This window comes from Pantherophis guttatus, chromosome 3 (genome assembly GCF_059756535.1).
Source record: "Pantherophis guttatus breed Tessera chromosome 3, ASM5975653v1, whole genome shotgun sequence".
Classification (NCBI taxonomy): domain Eukaryota; kingdom Metazoa; phylum Chordata; class Lepidosauria; order Squamata; family Colubridae; genus Pantherophis; species Pantherophis guttatus.
The window spans coordinates 84,461,973-84,476,253 of record NC_142065.1 but is presented as its reverse complement, the minus strand read 5'-3'; the positions used below and the strand labels follow the sequence as shown (position 1 = coordinate 84,476,253).

Below are 14,281 nucleotides of genomic sequence, written 5' to 3'. Positions count from 1 at the left end.
ACATTTCCTTCCTGTCACTGCAAATATAGAGGCAAATTTTGCAAACGAAAAAAACCCAATGGCAACTGCATAAAGAATATTCTAAGTTTGTGTACTCATACAATTTTAGTTAAATATAGTGTTGAAAATCTGGAAGATTTATAAGAAACAGTACTTCGACTACAAATGCTAAGCAACTGCAAGAATATCTGAAGAGATGCTTTTAGAAGCCTATGTTATTTTCTCACTTGAATACAAATTTGCTAACTGTACAATATCCTAAGGCAGTCTTTCTCAAACAGTTGCCTTCTACTTGTGTTGAACTTCAACTCCCCTAAATCCCGTAGGTATGCCAACTAGGGATTATGGAAACTGAAATACAACACCTTTAAATAATGCAAGGCAAGGGAAAGCTGCCCTAAGATATCTATGTATCTGTCCTGACATTATGTGGATACATTCCATGCTAATTTTTAAAATCTCTTCTTAGTACCATTTCTATTTCATTAGATAAGCATAGCTGGTAGGGAACATGAAGTCTAGAATCCAACAATAATCAAAGAAATGTTTTATATAAGCCAATACTGATTTGATGAAACACTGCATTTAAATAATAGTCCTCTTACCTTAATGATTGGTCTTAACTCATTTTTTAAAACATTCAAATATCAAGTAAGATTGTATAACAAAGGATGCTATGGAATTTCTCAGGTTTCTATCTAAAGACTTTTCTCACAAGTAATTTGCCCTGAAAAAATGGTTAATAAGGGATCCCACCTACACCTCTTCTCAGCATCCCCCCTCCCCCATCTTTTAGTTTTATTTATAGCTGATAATTTGTATTTTTATAGCCTTTTACTCTTTTTCTATACAATTTGTTGCATTGTTTAGTATTTTTTAACATTGTAAGCCACCCAGAATAATCATGTGGTTGACATGTGGCAAATAAATTAAATAAATAAATATAGCAATTATAATATTTAATAAAAATTACTATTTAAAAACTCAATACAAGGAAAATGGGAAAATTTATTTTTAAAACAACAGCATGTGTAAAGATAGCTTGCAAAATGCCACCCCCCCTCCATCTCTGCCTCCTTTCAAATACAATATTGGTGGTACTATTATTATTATTATTATTATTATTATTATTATTATTATTATTATTATTATTATTATTATTATTTGATGGTACTTAGTGGAAATATAAATAGCCCTTTTTCCATTTGACATTAACTATTTGATTATTTGTCTCTCCAAGGAAAAGCTGTGGGTTTTCATAGGAAATACAAAATAAAGCATAGAATATTTCTGCTTACTGAGATATCAACTGGCATTTAACTGCAAGTTAAGTGGTTCTGGCTATTGCGAACTAGACTTTTTTTTTGAGTATCTAAAATCTCTCTTTCTCTCTCTCTCAAAAAGTAGAACAGTCAAAAACCAGTTCAAAACCTTGCTTTAGGTTATTTCTTAAAAGGAAACCAAGATTTTCTAAACATATTCTGCAAATAAATAAATAAATACACAATCTGTGCAATATTCAGCTGTCAGTCTAGAAAAATAACAAGGGAAACACTGTCAGTAGTACAGGATAATAAAATTTCAGGCTGATGCTCATGCTCAGGCTTTAATTCTCATGCAACTCCCATGATAAGCATATACGTACTTTATCACATGCAAGCTAGGCAAATTGAACTTCATCATTATAACTGAATTGTAAAAAATTAATATTTCATATTCTAACAAATTCCACAGAACAAACTTTAGCTACACTGAAAACAACAAGAATTCCACATTTTAATATTGTTTTAAATCATTTTCGGAGGGATAGGGGACAAAGCTGACATGAAATCTTAAATTGTAATAAGTATTTTGTAAATTACTGCAAGAGGTAGCAGACAAAGAAAATGGGCTTTTTATTCTGTGAGTTCAGTTCAACAGAAACATTGACATTACAAAGGACAGTGCAAGCTATTGTGTTCCAGATCTTAGCATTACAAAAGAGAGAGATATGTCACCCATATTGGTCCCTATGGAAACACTATTAATCCTAGCATGAATCTGAGTATCTATATTATGGAGAAATGCTATTTCTTAACATAATTAGTTTGTTCATTCAGGCAATGGTTCTAACTGGCAAGCAACCTTTGCAGGTATGTCACACCATCTATCTTGTTATGAGTTTACTCTACATTCTGCTTGTAAAACAGAGACAGATTATGTTTCTAAAGGCTGAATTGGACTTTAATCATTAATTTGTGAGATAGTTAGATAAAATATTGCATCAGGTAGATGCTGAATTTGGGTGCAAAACTTTTCATCAGTTTAATTTTATTGGGTTAATTTTCAGGCAGTCTCAAATATTCGGCCAGCTTCCTAAATTTTAGCCTCAGGTTGGTTTGTTTCAACCCTGGCTACGATTCAGATTGCATTGCAAACAAGAGCTAATCTATTATTTCAATTTTTGAATTTTTCCTCATAGTCACCCTTAAATGGAATGAAAGTGGCCAAGTCTACAATTCACCCAGGCTCACTTTTGTATAACTAAACCATAGTTTACTGTCATGTGAACCAGGCCAATATATGTTTAGGGGATAAGAGACAAAGACAATGCTTAGAGATATCAGCTGAAATTGTTCCACATATTTATTTCAACGGGAGAGATTTAATAAAAGCAACTGCTTCTCTAAGTTATTAAAAGTGACAGCATCACAAATCAAAGCATGTCACCAACAGAGTGAAGACAGATTTTTCCGATTAATCAGAATTACATTTTTACCGATGAAAGAAACAGCTAAAATCAAATAAAATATTTCTGGTATCATTTCTTTGCGTTTAAGGTTTCTACTCTGTCCACACTATCATATATTGAAATATTCTTTGTCTAAAATTAGAATGACATTTTTGCATTTCTACTTTATTATATATTGTATTATATAGAAAAAAAAAACAAAAAATATTGTCTAATCTCCTATGTATAGTTTAATAAAGAAATAATGCAGTTATCCAACTTTCAGATGAATTGTGTGACTCATATCCATTATTTTGTTAATCAGAACAAGGTATTTTTATAGTAATTTATGGGACTGAAGTACCTTGATTTCTAATATGAGAGCCATGAAATACAGGGATATGTTTATATTTTTCACCAGCAGGCAGAGAAAACCTACTTTGGCTTGGACACAGCTTTTATTCCATTCACCACCAAGGGAATTAGGACTAGAGACAGCTTGCCTAGAACTTTCTTTTTGTTCCTTTTTTTGGTCTTTTCCTCATATTTCTCCTGATTGGAATATTGATAGTTCTTCTCCTTTAGACTGCTTCCTACTAGAACAGTGAATACCTTTTCCTTTTCTTTCTCTATATAAGGCAGGAAACTCCAACAAGCAGGTTTTCTATTACAGCATATAACCTATTTAATGAACTTTGCTTGTCCTTTTTGGCCTTAAGTGTCTGTCCTTAGGTACTCTTAATGGGCTTGATTCTAATATATTTAGACTCTGCTAAATACACATCATGGTGAATGAATGGAGGATTTTAGCTTCAACATTTTCCCCGCACTTTCAAGCATGGAATACAGTATCTAATCAATGCCAGATTCCTGTTGGTTAGGTAGAAGAACAAATGTTGCTGATCTGCTTTTCGTGCATAGTTGTTCCCTACCACAAACAATTCACAAAAAATATGAAGATAGGTCAGTTTTTGAGCTGAGGTACAATCTTGACTGGCTTGGAAGCAGAGGGACTTAGAATCTAGCAGGTCTATGTTTCTTTCAGTCTGTCTCCATGCCAATTCCATCATCTTTACTTTAAAAAGAAAAAAAAAACACCTTCCTGGTGTTGTAAAAGACTTGTCCTGAGATGAATGAAGGGCCAGGAGGGAGTTTCCAGTGATAGAATGGAAGCCTTTGAAATCTTTCATTAATAGCCAGACCTTTGACCAGGACTACAACCAGCAATTTGTGAAATAGCAATATCTTTGCCTCCAATTGGTGACATATGGCTTCCCTACAACACTGAAGAAACCTGATTGAAGAGTCATATGTTATCAGCACTTAATAGAAACAGTGGAGCACATTTAAAATCTACTGGTGATTCTCCCCCGAAGATTCAAAATCTAGAGCTGGACAATATCTATACTAAAACCACATAATTTTGCAAAATGATATCAAGCTTTTATATTTTGTCACTTATACTAGCTGCTGCTCCTATTCTTATTATTATATCATCCATCAGATCTTCACATCAAGAGCTGCTGTGTTACTTTGCAAGAAATAGCTGACAATCACTACATCGTCAGTGCTTCTTTGTAAATGTATGTGGGGTGAAATTGTTGGTGACACACTCAGGTAGGCGTTCCTTTGCACATAGACAAGCTTTGAGGGCCAAAGCAAAACTTGAAGTCCTATACTAAATATTTGGGAGGAGAAAAGGAAGAATAACATGTAAATTATATCCAAATTTGTTTTGGAATTTTACCCTTCAATTATTGTTCATCTTTTTTAAAGAAATAATTTTAAAAAGGAATGAAATGCATTTATCATTATTTGTCATTATTAAAAAGTATACATTTTTATAGATGAATGTGGAAAAAGAATTAATGAATTAAAAAGCATATGTGTGTATTTAATTTAATCATATTTAATTACTTTTCCCTAGATCCTTGCCATCTTTTGAGGTGGTACCCTTAGCAATTCTTCGGAATTTTAGAAGTGTCCATGAGGCCACAAACATTAGCCATCTTCCAAAAATTTACAAAACCTGTCATGGATTACAAGCCTCAGCATGTGTATGCCAAATATCACCACATTTTGAATGACAAACGTTTAAAAAGATGACATTTAAAAAGATGACATAAAAAACAGCATTTCATCTAGCAGTGCAAAAAAGGGGGGAGGGGGATTTGTCTTTTCAAACGAGTTCTTGGATTCAGAACTAAATGAGGTGATTTATAAATAAGATAAAATGAGGACAAATTATATTAAATTCTCAAGTCTTTTCTCTTATTCATATCCTTGTTAACATATGTTGATAAAATTTGTTTATCAACAACAATTTTGTTGTTATTATTGTTGTTCAGAACAAAGATTGCCTTTGTCTAGAAAGGGGAAGGGATGGCTAACCAGATCCAGCTTTGTGTAAGTTTCTGCAACCCAGAAGAACTGACTGCTGAGCATAATTTAGTGATGGGAATAATTCAGTCTAACCTATTTAAAAATTTGAAGCATAGTTAAAAATACAATAATGTGTAAACCTATACCTTTATATTTGTGACTGGCATCACAACATTTGGGCTATCAAACAAATGAATTGAGAAGTGGGGAGGACACTTGAATTTAATTTCCTGATCTTTGACCAAAGGCTGATTTTAATTAGCTTAAGAGAAAGACGTTATATAGTGTATTATATGTAATAAATAGGAACTTTACGTATTGCAAGCTACAGGACCTAGATGTTGCATACTTTCAAAAAGCTAAGTTGGGTTGGTTTATAGTTGGCTGGGAGACCACTGGCTATCTCAGTATTATTAGCAAAATAATAATAATAATGATACGGATGTCTATGAAAGGGTAACTTTAGCATTTTATCTTGTATTTTATTTCTAGATAAAAATATATCCCAAAGAATATATAATTGCCAGTAGTGTCCAATATGAATGGCAGCTTGTCCATGAATGCACTGTATGATTATTTATTCACAAATAACTAGCATGAGAGTCTGTTAGAACCCTGCATAGGAATAATACATCCTTTTTCTATACTCGGCAATAACTAGTGGGATAAAATCCACAGGGACTTTTTTTTTAAAAAAAACATCCTTTTCCTCTGCTGTTTTCCTATCTATAACAAGGAAAACATTTCAGTGATTCTAACAGGCTGCCATCAACTATTAAGTTTTCAATAGAAAAATGCAAAAACCCTAAAGTTCATTTAATAAGATAAATGCAATAAATGAGAGATTATTTGAACATAGACAAAATACCACAAAATCTATTACCTTGTCCAGAGAGAACGTTTTGGTGAGTGCAAATGCCCATCCTGCTTCAAAAGCTCTGCGGATCATTGATGAGCTTGTAGTTGGTGTTGCACTGGCGAGGCCGAAAGGATTTGAAAATCTAAGCCCGGCCATTTCTATGCTGAGGTCTACCAAGTCGATTGGTGTATAGAAAAGAGGCAACCGAGGTACAGCAGGTACTGAGGCGCCATATAAAGACTGTGGGAGTAAACAACACAACAGTTTATCCACTTTATTCAAATACACCTTCCTCGAATGAATGTGCATCATCTCATTATATATATATATATATATATATATATATATATATATATATATATATATATATATATATATATATATTCAAATTTATATTTGCTGATATAGAAATAAAGGGAGACTAGTATAGATCTATTTCAAGCTATTTAGCACCTCATCAGCTAGTCCTACCCTTACTCGGATTCGAATTTGGGCTGCCCGCATATTAGGCAGTTGTATTAACCTCTGAGCCACAAGTTCTCCTCCCTTTGTCTTTATTTATGCTTTGAAGTTTAAACTTCAAGAGCTTAAAGGTGTACATTTCCTACATCGAACCACCAGAAGGGAGACATTTATGAACTATTTGGGAACACTAATAACCAGCCAGAATGGTAAACATGGAAGGGATTTGGGGACTATCAGGATCCTCTTCATTTCTACATGGAGAAGGTTTATGCTTCATCCTTTAACAAAATAGTCTATTGCACTTTACACAGGAAGTAGTTCTATTTTTCTCTTTAGAAAATGTGTACTTTTATAAGAATAAGATATTTTTGCCTTCTCTTTTATTTTTTTTTTAAAAATAGGTGCACATAGAAATTAAAAAAAAACATTTCCAACTGTTCTATAAAATACTTCAATGGAATTAAACTTCTTGAGAGGCTCCTAAAATAAATAATCTCTAGAATGAAAGATGAGCCCAATTTCTGGATTTTTACTTATACACAAAACCAGCATAAATCACAAAAAGAAAAAAAATCTGCACAAAGATATAAATCTAACATTTATAGGCAATTTTTGCATCCAATAATTTGCACCATTATTATATAATGATAAAGAAAACGGTACAGCTACTTACAAAAACAATGAAAACAAAGTCAAGTATTTTTATACTTGGTAGCTAATGAACTAAATCCGTATTGTTGCAGGAATGAAGTTTTTGCTCAAATGGATAACCTCTACAAGATAGATGTGTAGGCTGTGGTGCCAAAAGAGCCCTCACCACGATGTAACTCAATGTTTATATTTTTGTATTGTTGTACTATTCCAAATTCTGCATTTTTCACTTACATTATATAAAATTCCAGAATAATCTGCAATTGCCTTTCCCATTTTTGTTTCTCTGTTGCTACTATCTTATATTTTTTTCCACCAAATAGCGGATGTTGTCCACTGACTCAACCTCACTTGCACACATCACCCCGGCCTCTTTTCTCTATCAGAGGCCTTCAGGAACTTCTTCATCTGGCAAGGCCAGAAAGGCTTTCCTGAAGGTCTCTGCAGCCGATAACAGAGCTCCAGATCAACCCGAAGCTCTGTTATCAGCTACAGAGGCCTTCAGGAAAGCCTTGCCAGCAGAAGAAATGGGCCGAGGTGTGTGAGGCCTGGCTGCAACTGTCCGAAGGTAAGTAGTAGGACATCTCCACCCCCATCCTCACCCTAGCCTAATTTTTACCTGTGTACCCTGGAGTGGGTGCAGTCTTAATTAGGGCTTATTTTGGGGGTAGGGCTTATATTGGGCGCACATGTAAAAATCAAGCTAGGACTTACTTTCTGAGTAGGTCATATTTTTGGGGAAACATGGTATTAACAGAAATCTGCCTATCACCCTGTGACACAAAGTAATTCCTACAAAAATATCTTCAGATACTACATAATACATATATAGAGCTCCCATCAATCACACACTATATTGGTATAACAGGGATCAAATGACAGCATGTATTAGGACTTTTCCTCACAGCCACACTAAAACACAATACACATTTCTTGAGGTGACACAAAGGTTTTGCCTCAGTAATGAGGGGAATAAGTGATGCTGGCTCTAAAAATTTAATGTGGAATAAGTAAAGCAATTAATTGATTCACTGACTTATTTTTCTCTCCCACCGAATGTCACCAATCAGCTGGAAAGCATCCACCAATCTCTCTCAAAAACTTGGGGTAGAGGTGGGCATGGATATGGGGAGGAGGCAAATTTTAACAATTCCCCTGGTTTTACGGAAGGGTTCTGCACAGATGCATTCAAAAACAGCCTTTTTTACATGCATTCAATCCTATTTTAGAACAGCATTTTTCTGGAACAGCACTATTCTGGGTTAAACCCATATTTAAAACTAAACCCAAACAAGTTAATAAATTTCTCTCTATACAAAGCAAAAGTCTCCTAGATCTGTCAGCTGGAAGCCACACCAGACTCAACAACCGATTGAGAGTAGTAGCGAGGAGAAGAGTTGATTCTTTATCTACCAGGTTTCTGTTCCCATGGAGTAGTTATCTCAGATACTCCAATATTAGAAATAATGGAAGAATGTACTCATTCCCTATCAAAAGGGCTTAGCTTCAATCCATGAGCTCCAACTTCAACACTTAGCATACTAGTTTGCATATAAAAGCATGCAGCTTCCAGTCAGTGGCTTGTGCCATACTTTAATTGTAACTCCAATTTAGCCAAATTTGTATTGAGAAAAAGGGAGAATGCTACTTTAAAACTGGACCAGTTGCCTCCTATGAAGAGTATCTCTTTTTAAATTATTAGTGGTACATCTTTGTGCCATGGTCAGAGGACATGAAGAAGTCTTAAGTTTTAGATAGATAAGATTCCTTCTGAAACATTCAGGCATATCCTCCTTCAACAAAGCAACAGTGAGATTCAGAAACTATAATTGCTATATCACAACTTGCAGTGAGCCAAACAGAAAACTATAGTATTCCTCCATAGCTATAATTTCTTCTAGAGGTCATTCTAGAGATATCTTTAGCTTAGCTATTTATGTTCAATCAAATCATCTCTTGCTTTTAAATGTTCATTACTTACTCAACTTTGAACCAAGCTTTTAGTGACCTGAAAAGAAATGAAGATCTGAACCATTTTCTACTTCTATTTTGGACTATGAATGCTGACTATATGCAATGATTGGCTCCTAATTATTTATTTTCATATTTCTTCTATATTTCTAATGAGAATAACTTTATTTATAGACACTAATTAAAACAATAATAAAGTAGTATCTAACAACAAATTAAAATGTGCACTATAGAGCACCAGCAGTATAGCAAGCCAAATCCTGTTAAAAGTTAAAATTCAGTTAAAGGACATTTTTTTTTTTGAAAGATAAGCAATGATAGTTCACAGGAACCTATCTCAGGCTTGGATATAACAATCAAAGAAACTATGATATCTAATAGAAATGATGCCTATAAAAAAGTAATAGAAGTGATATGGTGTGCTCTAGAAGGTTTGTATGGGAGAGGAAGGAGTTGTGCCTTTTTAATAGGGAACACTACTCTCTGATCACATAAGATCAGCAAATGAATACTGACAGTAGCAAGAAAGAGAATGAGTAACTATTTCCATCTGATTAATTACTAGGATTGTTGCCTGGCAAATGAATAGCAGACAAAAAGAAATCTATAATGAGGGACCACTGAAAGAGAAGGCTACACATTGAGAACAGTTCGACCTATGGTTTTCTAAGACTAAGTTTGTACATTTTCTCTATGTCAGTTTTCTGATGTAGATTACAAAATAAAAGACTCTCAACCTACAACAGAGCATAGGTTGCGTAGGAGAATATAAAGTTGTAATTTCTCCCTCGCTTCATTCTATTAATTTCTGAATTCTTAAAAATGGGAATTGATTCCAACATGGATTCCCTTGAATTGGGTAACTTGAGACGCCATGTTTTACAATCACATCTACCCACTCCCACTAGCTACTGCAGGATGGGCATGTTGACAGTCCTGTCCATGAAGGAATGTCATTTGATGGGACCCAGGAGGCTCTTTTCTACAGCAACATCAGTCCTCTGGAAAATCATCCCCGAGGTGTGACTTGCCCCAAATTGCAGACTTTCTGGAAGGACCTGGAGACACAGCTTTGCCATTTGGCCTGGGAAATCCAGTAATGTGGGGATGGAGCTTGCAAAGTGGCTATATTGCTAAGGAAATTGAGTACTCCTTCCTACAGATTATGAAAATTTTATGATTTTTAATGTTTTTTTAAAAAGATTTTTATTATGTTTGGAGTTATCTTTTGTACTGATTTGTGTTTTTAACTTTTGAGTTACATATATGAGATGGACGGCTATATAAATTTACCAAATAAATAAATGAACAAATGAATCTATGGTGCCTTCCTCTTCCTTGTGAGTACTACAATTTTAGTATAAATGCAGGGATACTTATACTCTAAACATCAGAAATAAAAGAAATACCACTTTACAATTCACTTACCAAAATTTCTGACAATATATTTTAATAAACACATTTATCCCTTATCTACACTTGCTCATCGTTATTGGAAATATACTAAATGGTATGATGTTCAAATGCATTTACCTCCTACATCTTCAAAAAAATGACACGTTGCATCAATATCCCTTTTTCTGTAGTTTACAGCATCTGCAACAATATTTCTCTGAACTTCTACATATAGTTAACCAACTTTTTTTTAAGTGTTATCCCAACAAATTTCTTTTCTTTATACATTCACAGCTCTCCTTGCTCTATTATTAATTATTTAATTCTGTAATTGCATTATTTACAGTCAGTCAGGGATACATATTATATGAAATACATATCCTATTCAAATTAAAATTGTATTACACTGCGATATATTAAGCTGTGGCGCTGTATTCCTCAAGTGACTGAAGAACGTATTCTAAGAGATACACATATTTTGGCTTACAGAAGTAAAATAAACAAACTGGTGTGTCTAAGGGAAGTGAATTATTACTATTTCCTCCTACAATATTCCTCCTACAATAATTTATGTTCAAATTATTTCTGAAATATTTGAAAGAAACAACTTCTGGCAAATCATACCAAACAGTTCATGTATTATTTGTCAAAAAAGAGTATTTTATGTAATGTAACATTAAGTTTGCTATTAAAGTACTCTAAGCTGCATCTTGCATCTTGAGCGAGAGTTTCAGAGTACCAGGTCAGCATCTCACCTGCCAGTTACTTAAGAGTTTAGTCCAGCCAGCTTTCAAAACCTGCCTTAAAAGGTAAAAAAAAATCATACCTTTTGAAGTTTCCTCAATATAATCTTCATTTTTTTTGCTAAATCAAATATTAAAGTACTTCAAACTAGTTTCCCCTCAAACCTTGCACCACAGATTTGAATTAAATCATGTCTTCTTTGAATTTAAAACCTGTAATTCAAATTGAATCAGGACTGATTCGCGTAAACCTAGTTGAAATGGGTTGACCAAAATCTTTTGTTAATGAAGAATACTATATATAAGTACCAGTCTCCTTTGAATACATTTTCATTTTACACTGAACAGAATTCAATACAGAGAAATATATACATGCATGATGAAAAAGAAAAGCTGAGATGTTAGCCCTACTCAAAATAAAATAAAATAAAATAAAATAAAAATTACCACCCTATGATGACCTGCCTTTAAATTACAGCTGTCCCAAAATAACGCCCTCAGTTCCAATAACTAAAATTGCAAGTGGCCCAAATAGTGAAAAGCAATTGCCAAATTACAGTAATTGCCACCCCAGCAACCAGATTTACTGAAACCGCACACCCAAATAAATGCCTTTTGGCTACCCATTCATCTAGCAGCTGGAAAGATGACACTTGACATTTGGAAACTTTCCTGTGAAGATTGCTGGAAGGCTTTTCCCATTAGCTTCATGGTGAGATGGTAAGGTCGAATAAGCCCCCTCAAAATCTGCAAAGGCCAACGGAAACACTGTAATATTAAGCATGGTTGATCTAAAATTCCAATTGACAAGTTATATGAGATTTCCTCCAATGCTTTTAGTATATTCACGTTTCAGGGGACATACGTGCTTTATTGTGCAGATCAAGATCCAACAAGGCATTTGCAAAACTTAAACAAAATATCAAAACAACAGCAAGAAATAAAAAGCAAAAACAAAACCTACTTCAATAGAAATGTATGATTCAGTCTTTACCCTGAATTGGCATTACCACAAGTTTATCACAGCAAGCATTATGAAGTATCAAGGAATGTCTATTAAGCATAGGTTCTCCTCAGGGTTATGTCCTAAATCCGCTGCTGTTCACCCTGTTGACCCATGATTGCTGTGCCAGGTTTGCCACCAACCTTATTGTGAAGTATGCAGATGGTACAACAGTTGTTGTTGTTAGTTGCGAAGTCATGTCCGATCCATCGCAACCCAATGGACAACGTCCTCCACGTCTTCCTGTCCTCTACCATCCTCTGGAGTCCATTTAAGCTCAAGTCTACTGTTTCAGTGACTCCATCCAGCCACCACATTCTCTGTCGTCCTGTTCTTCTTTTGCCCTCAATCTTTCCCAGCATTAGGCTCTTCTCCAGTGAGTCCTTCCTTCTCATTAGGTGGCCAAAGTATTTGAGTTTCATCTTCAGGATCTGGCCTTCTAAAGAGCAGTCAGGGTTGATCTCCTCTACAATTGACCGGTTTGATCACCTTGCAGTCCAAGGGACTCGCAGGAGTCTTCTCCAGCACCATAGTTCAAATGACTCAATTCTTTGGCGCTCAGCCTTTCTTATGGTCCAAGTTTCACAGCCATACATTGCAACTAGGAAAACCATAGGAAAACTTGCCTGTTATTCCAGTTATCTTTTGGCTTCCTACTTTAGCATTCCAATCCCCCATGATGATAATGACATTATATTTTGGTGTTAATTCTATAAGGTGCTGTAGGGTTTTATAGAACCAGTCAATTTCATCCTCTTCAGCATAGACTTGGACTACTGTGATATTGAATGGTTTGCCTTGGATTCTGAGATCATTATGTCATTTTGGGGATTGTATCCCAGTATTGCTTTCCCTACTCTTTTATTGACTATGAAAGTTACTCCATTTCTTTTGAGGGATTCTTGCCCACTGTAGTATACCTGATGGTCATCTGAATTAAATTGACCCACTCCTTAATTTGCTGATTCCTGTCGGTGTTCAGTCTTGTCATCTCCTGTTTGACCACGTCCAGCTTGCCTTGATTCATGGATCTTACATTCCAGGTTCCTATGGAGAATAGATCTTTACAGCATCGGACTTTTCTTTCACCACCAGATGCATTCACAGCTGAGTGTCCTTTCGGCTTTGGCCCAGTTGCTTCACTCTTTCTGGCGCTACTAGTACTAGCCCTCTGCTCTTCCCCAGTAGCATGTTAGACACCTTCTGACCTGAGGGGCTCATCTTCTGGCATCATACCTTTTTTCCTTTTGGTACTGTCCATGGGGTTTTTATGGCAAAGATACTGGAGTGGGTTTCCATTTCCTTCTCCAGTGGATCATGTTTTGTCAGAGCTCTCTGCTATGACCTGTCCATCTTGGGTAGCCCTCCACAGCATAGCTCATGGCTTCATTGAGCTATGCAAGCCTCTTTGCCACGACAAAGCAGTAATCCATGAAGGGGGATACAACTGTAGTGGGCCTTATTCAGGATGACAATGAGGGTGCTTATCACAAGGAGATAGAGGATTGAACTGGTGTAATAAAAACAGTATCGTTTTAAACATAGGAAAAACTACAGAGATCAGTGTCAATTTCAGAAAAGGCAGGCACAGCCACAGGCCTCTGTGTATTAATGATTCACCTATCGAGATGGAAAGCAGCATCAAGTTTCTGGTGTGCAGCTAATGAGTAAATTAGCTTGGTCATGCAATTCTAAGATACTGGTGAAGCAGGCACAGCAGCGCCTTCATTTTCTGCGTTGCATGAGAAAAGTACATCTTCCTTCCCCTTCCCCTTCCTTACCACTTTCTATAGAGGGATGATAGAGAGCATCCTGTAATATTGCATTACTGTCTGGTTTGGAAACAGTAGTGCTTCAGACAGGAAGGCGGTGCACAGAGTGGTGAGGATCCTAGAAAATATTATTGGTAGGTTGCATAAATGATGCTTGAGCAGGTTCCGCAGTATTGTCTGGAATGCTATACATCCTTTTCATGACCTGTTTTCCTTGTTGCCATCTGGGATGGTATATATTACTATCCATTTTGAATATATATGGGTGTAGGTATATATATGTAATATATATAGAATGAGTATATGTGTGTTATATATGTGTGTGGGTAG

General features: G+C 35.3%; 1 protein-coding gene across 1 annotated transcript in view; it reads right to left on the bottom strand.

The window, feature by feature from the left end:
• The window catches only part of DPYD (dihydropyrimidine dehydrogenase), a 584,219-nt gene that overhangs the window by 243,111 nt on the left and 326,827 nt on the right, over positions 1 to 14,281 (bottom strand). The window contains exon 13 of the mRNA XM_034437263.3: positions 5,976 to 6,191. Coding sequence (XP_034293154.2) covers positions 5,976 to 6,191 — 216 coding nt within the window. The remainder of the gene's footprint in view (positions 1 to 5,975; positions 6,192 to 14,281) is intronic.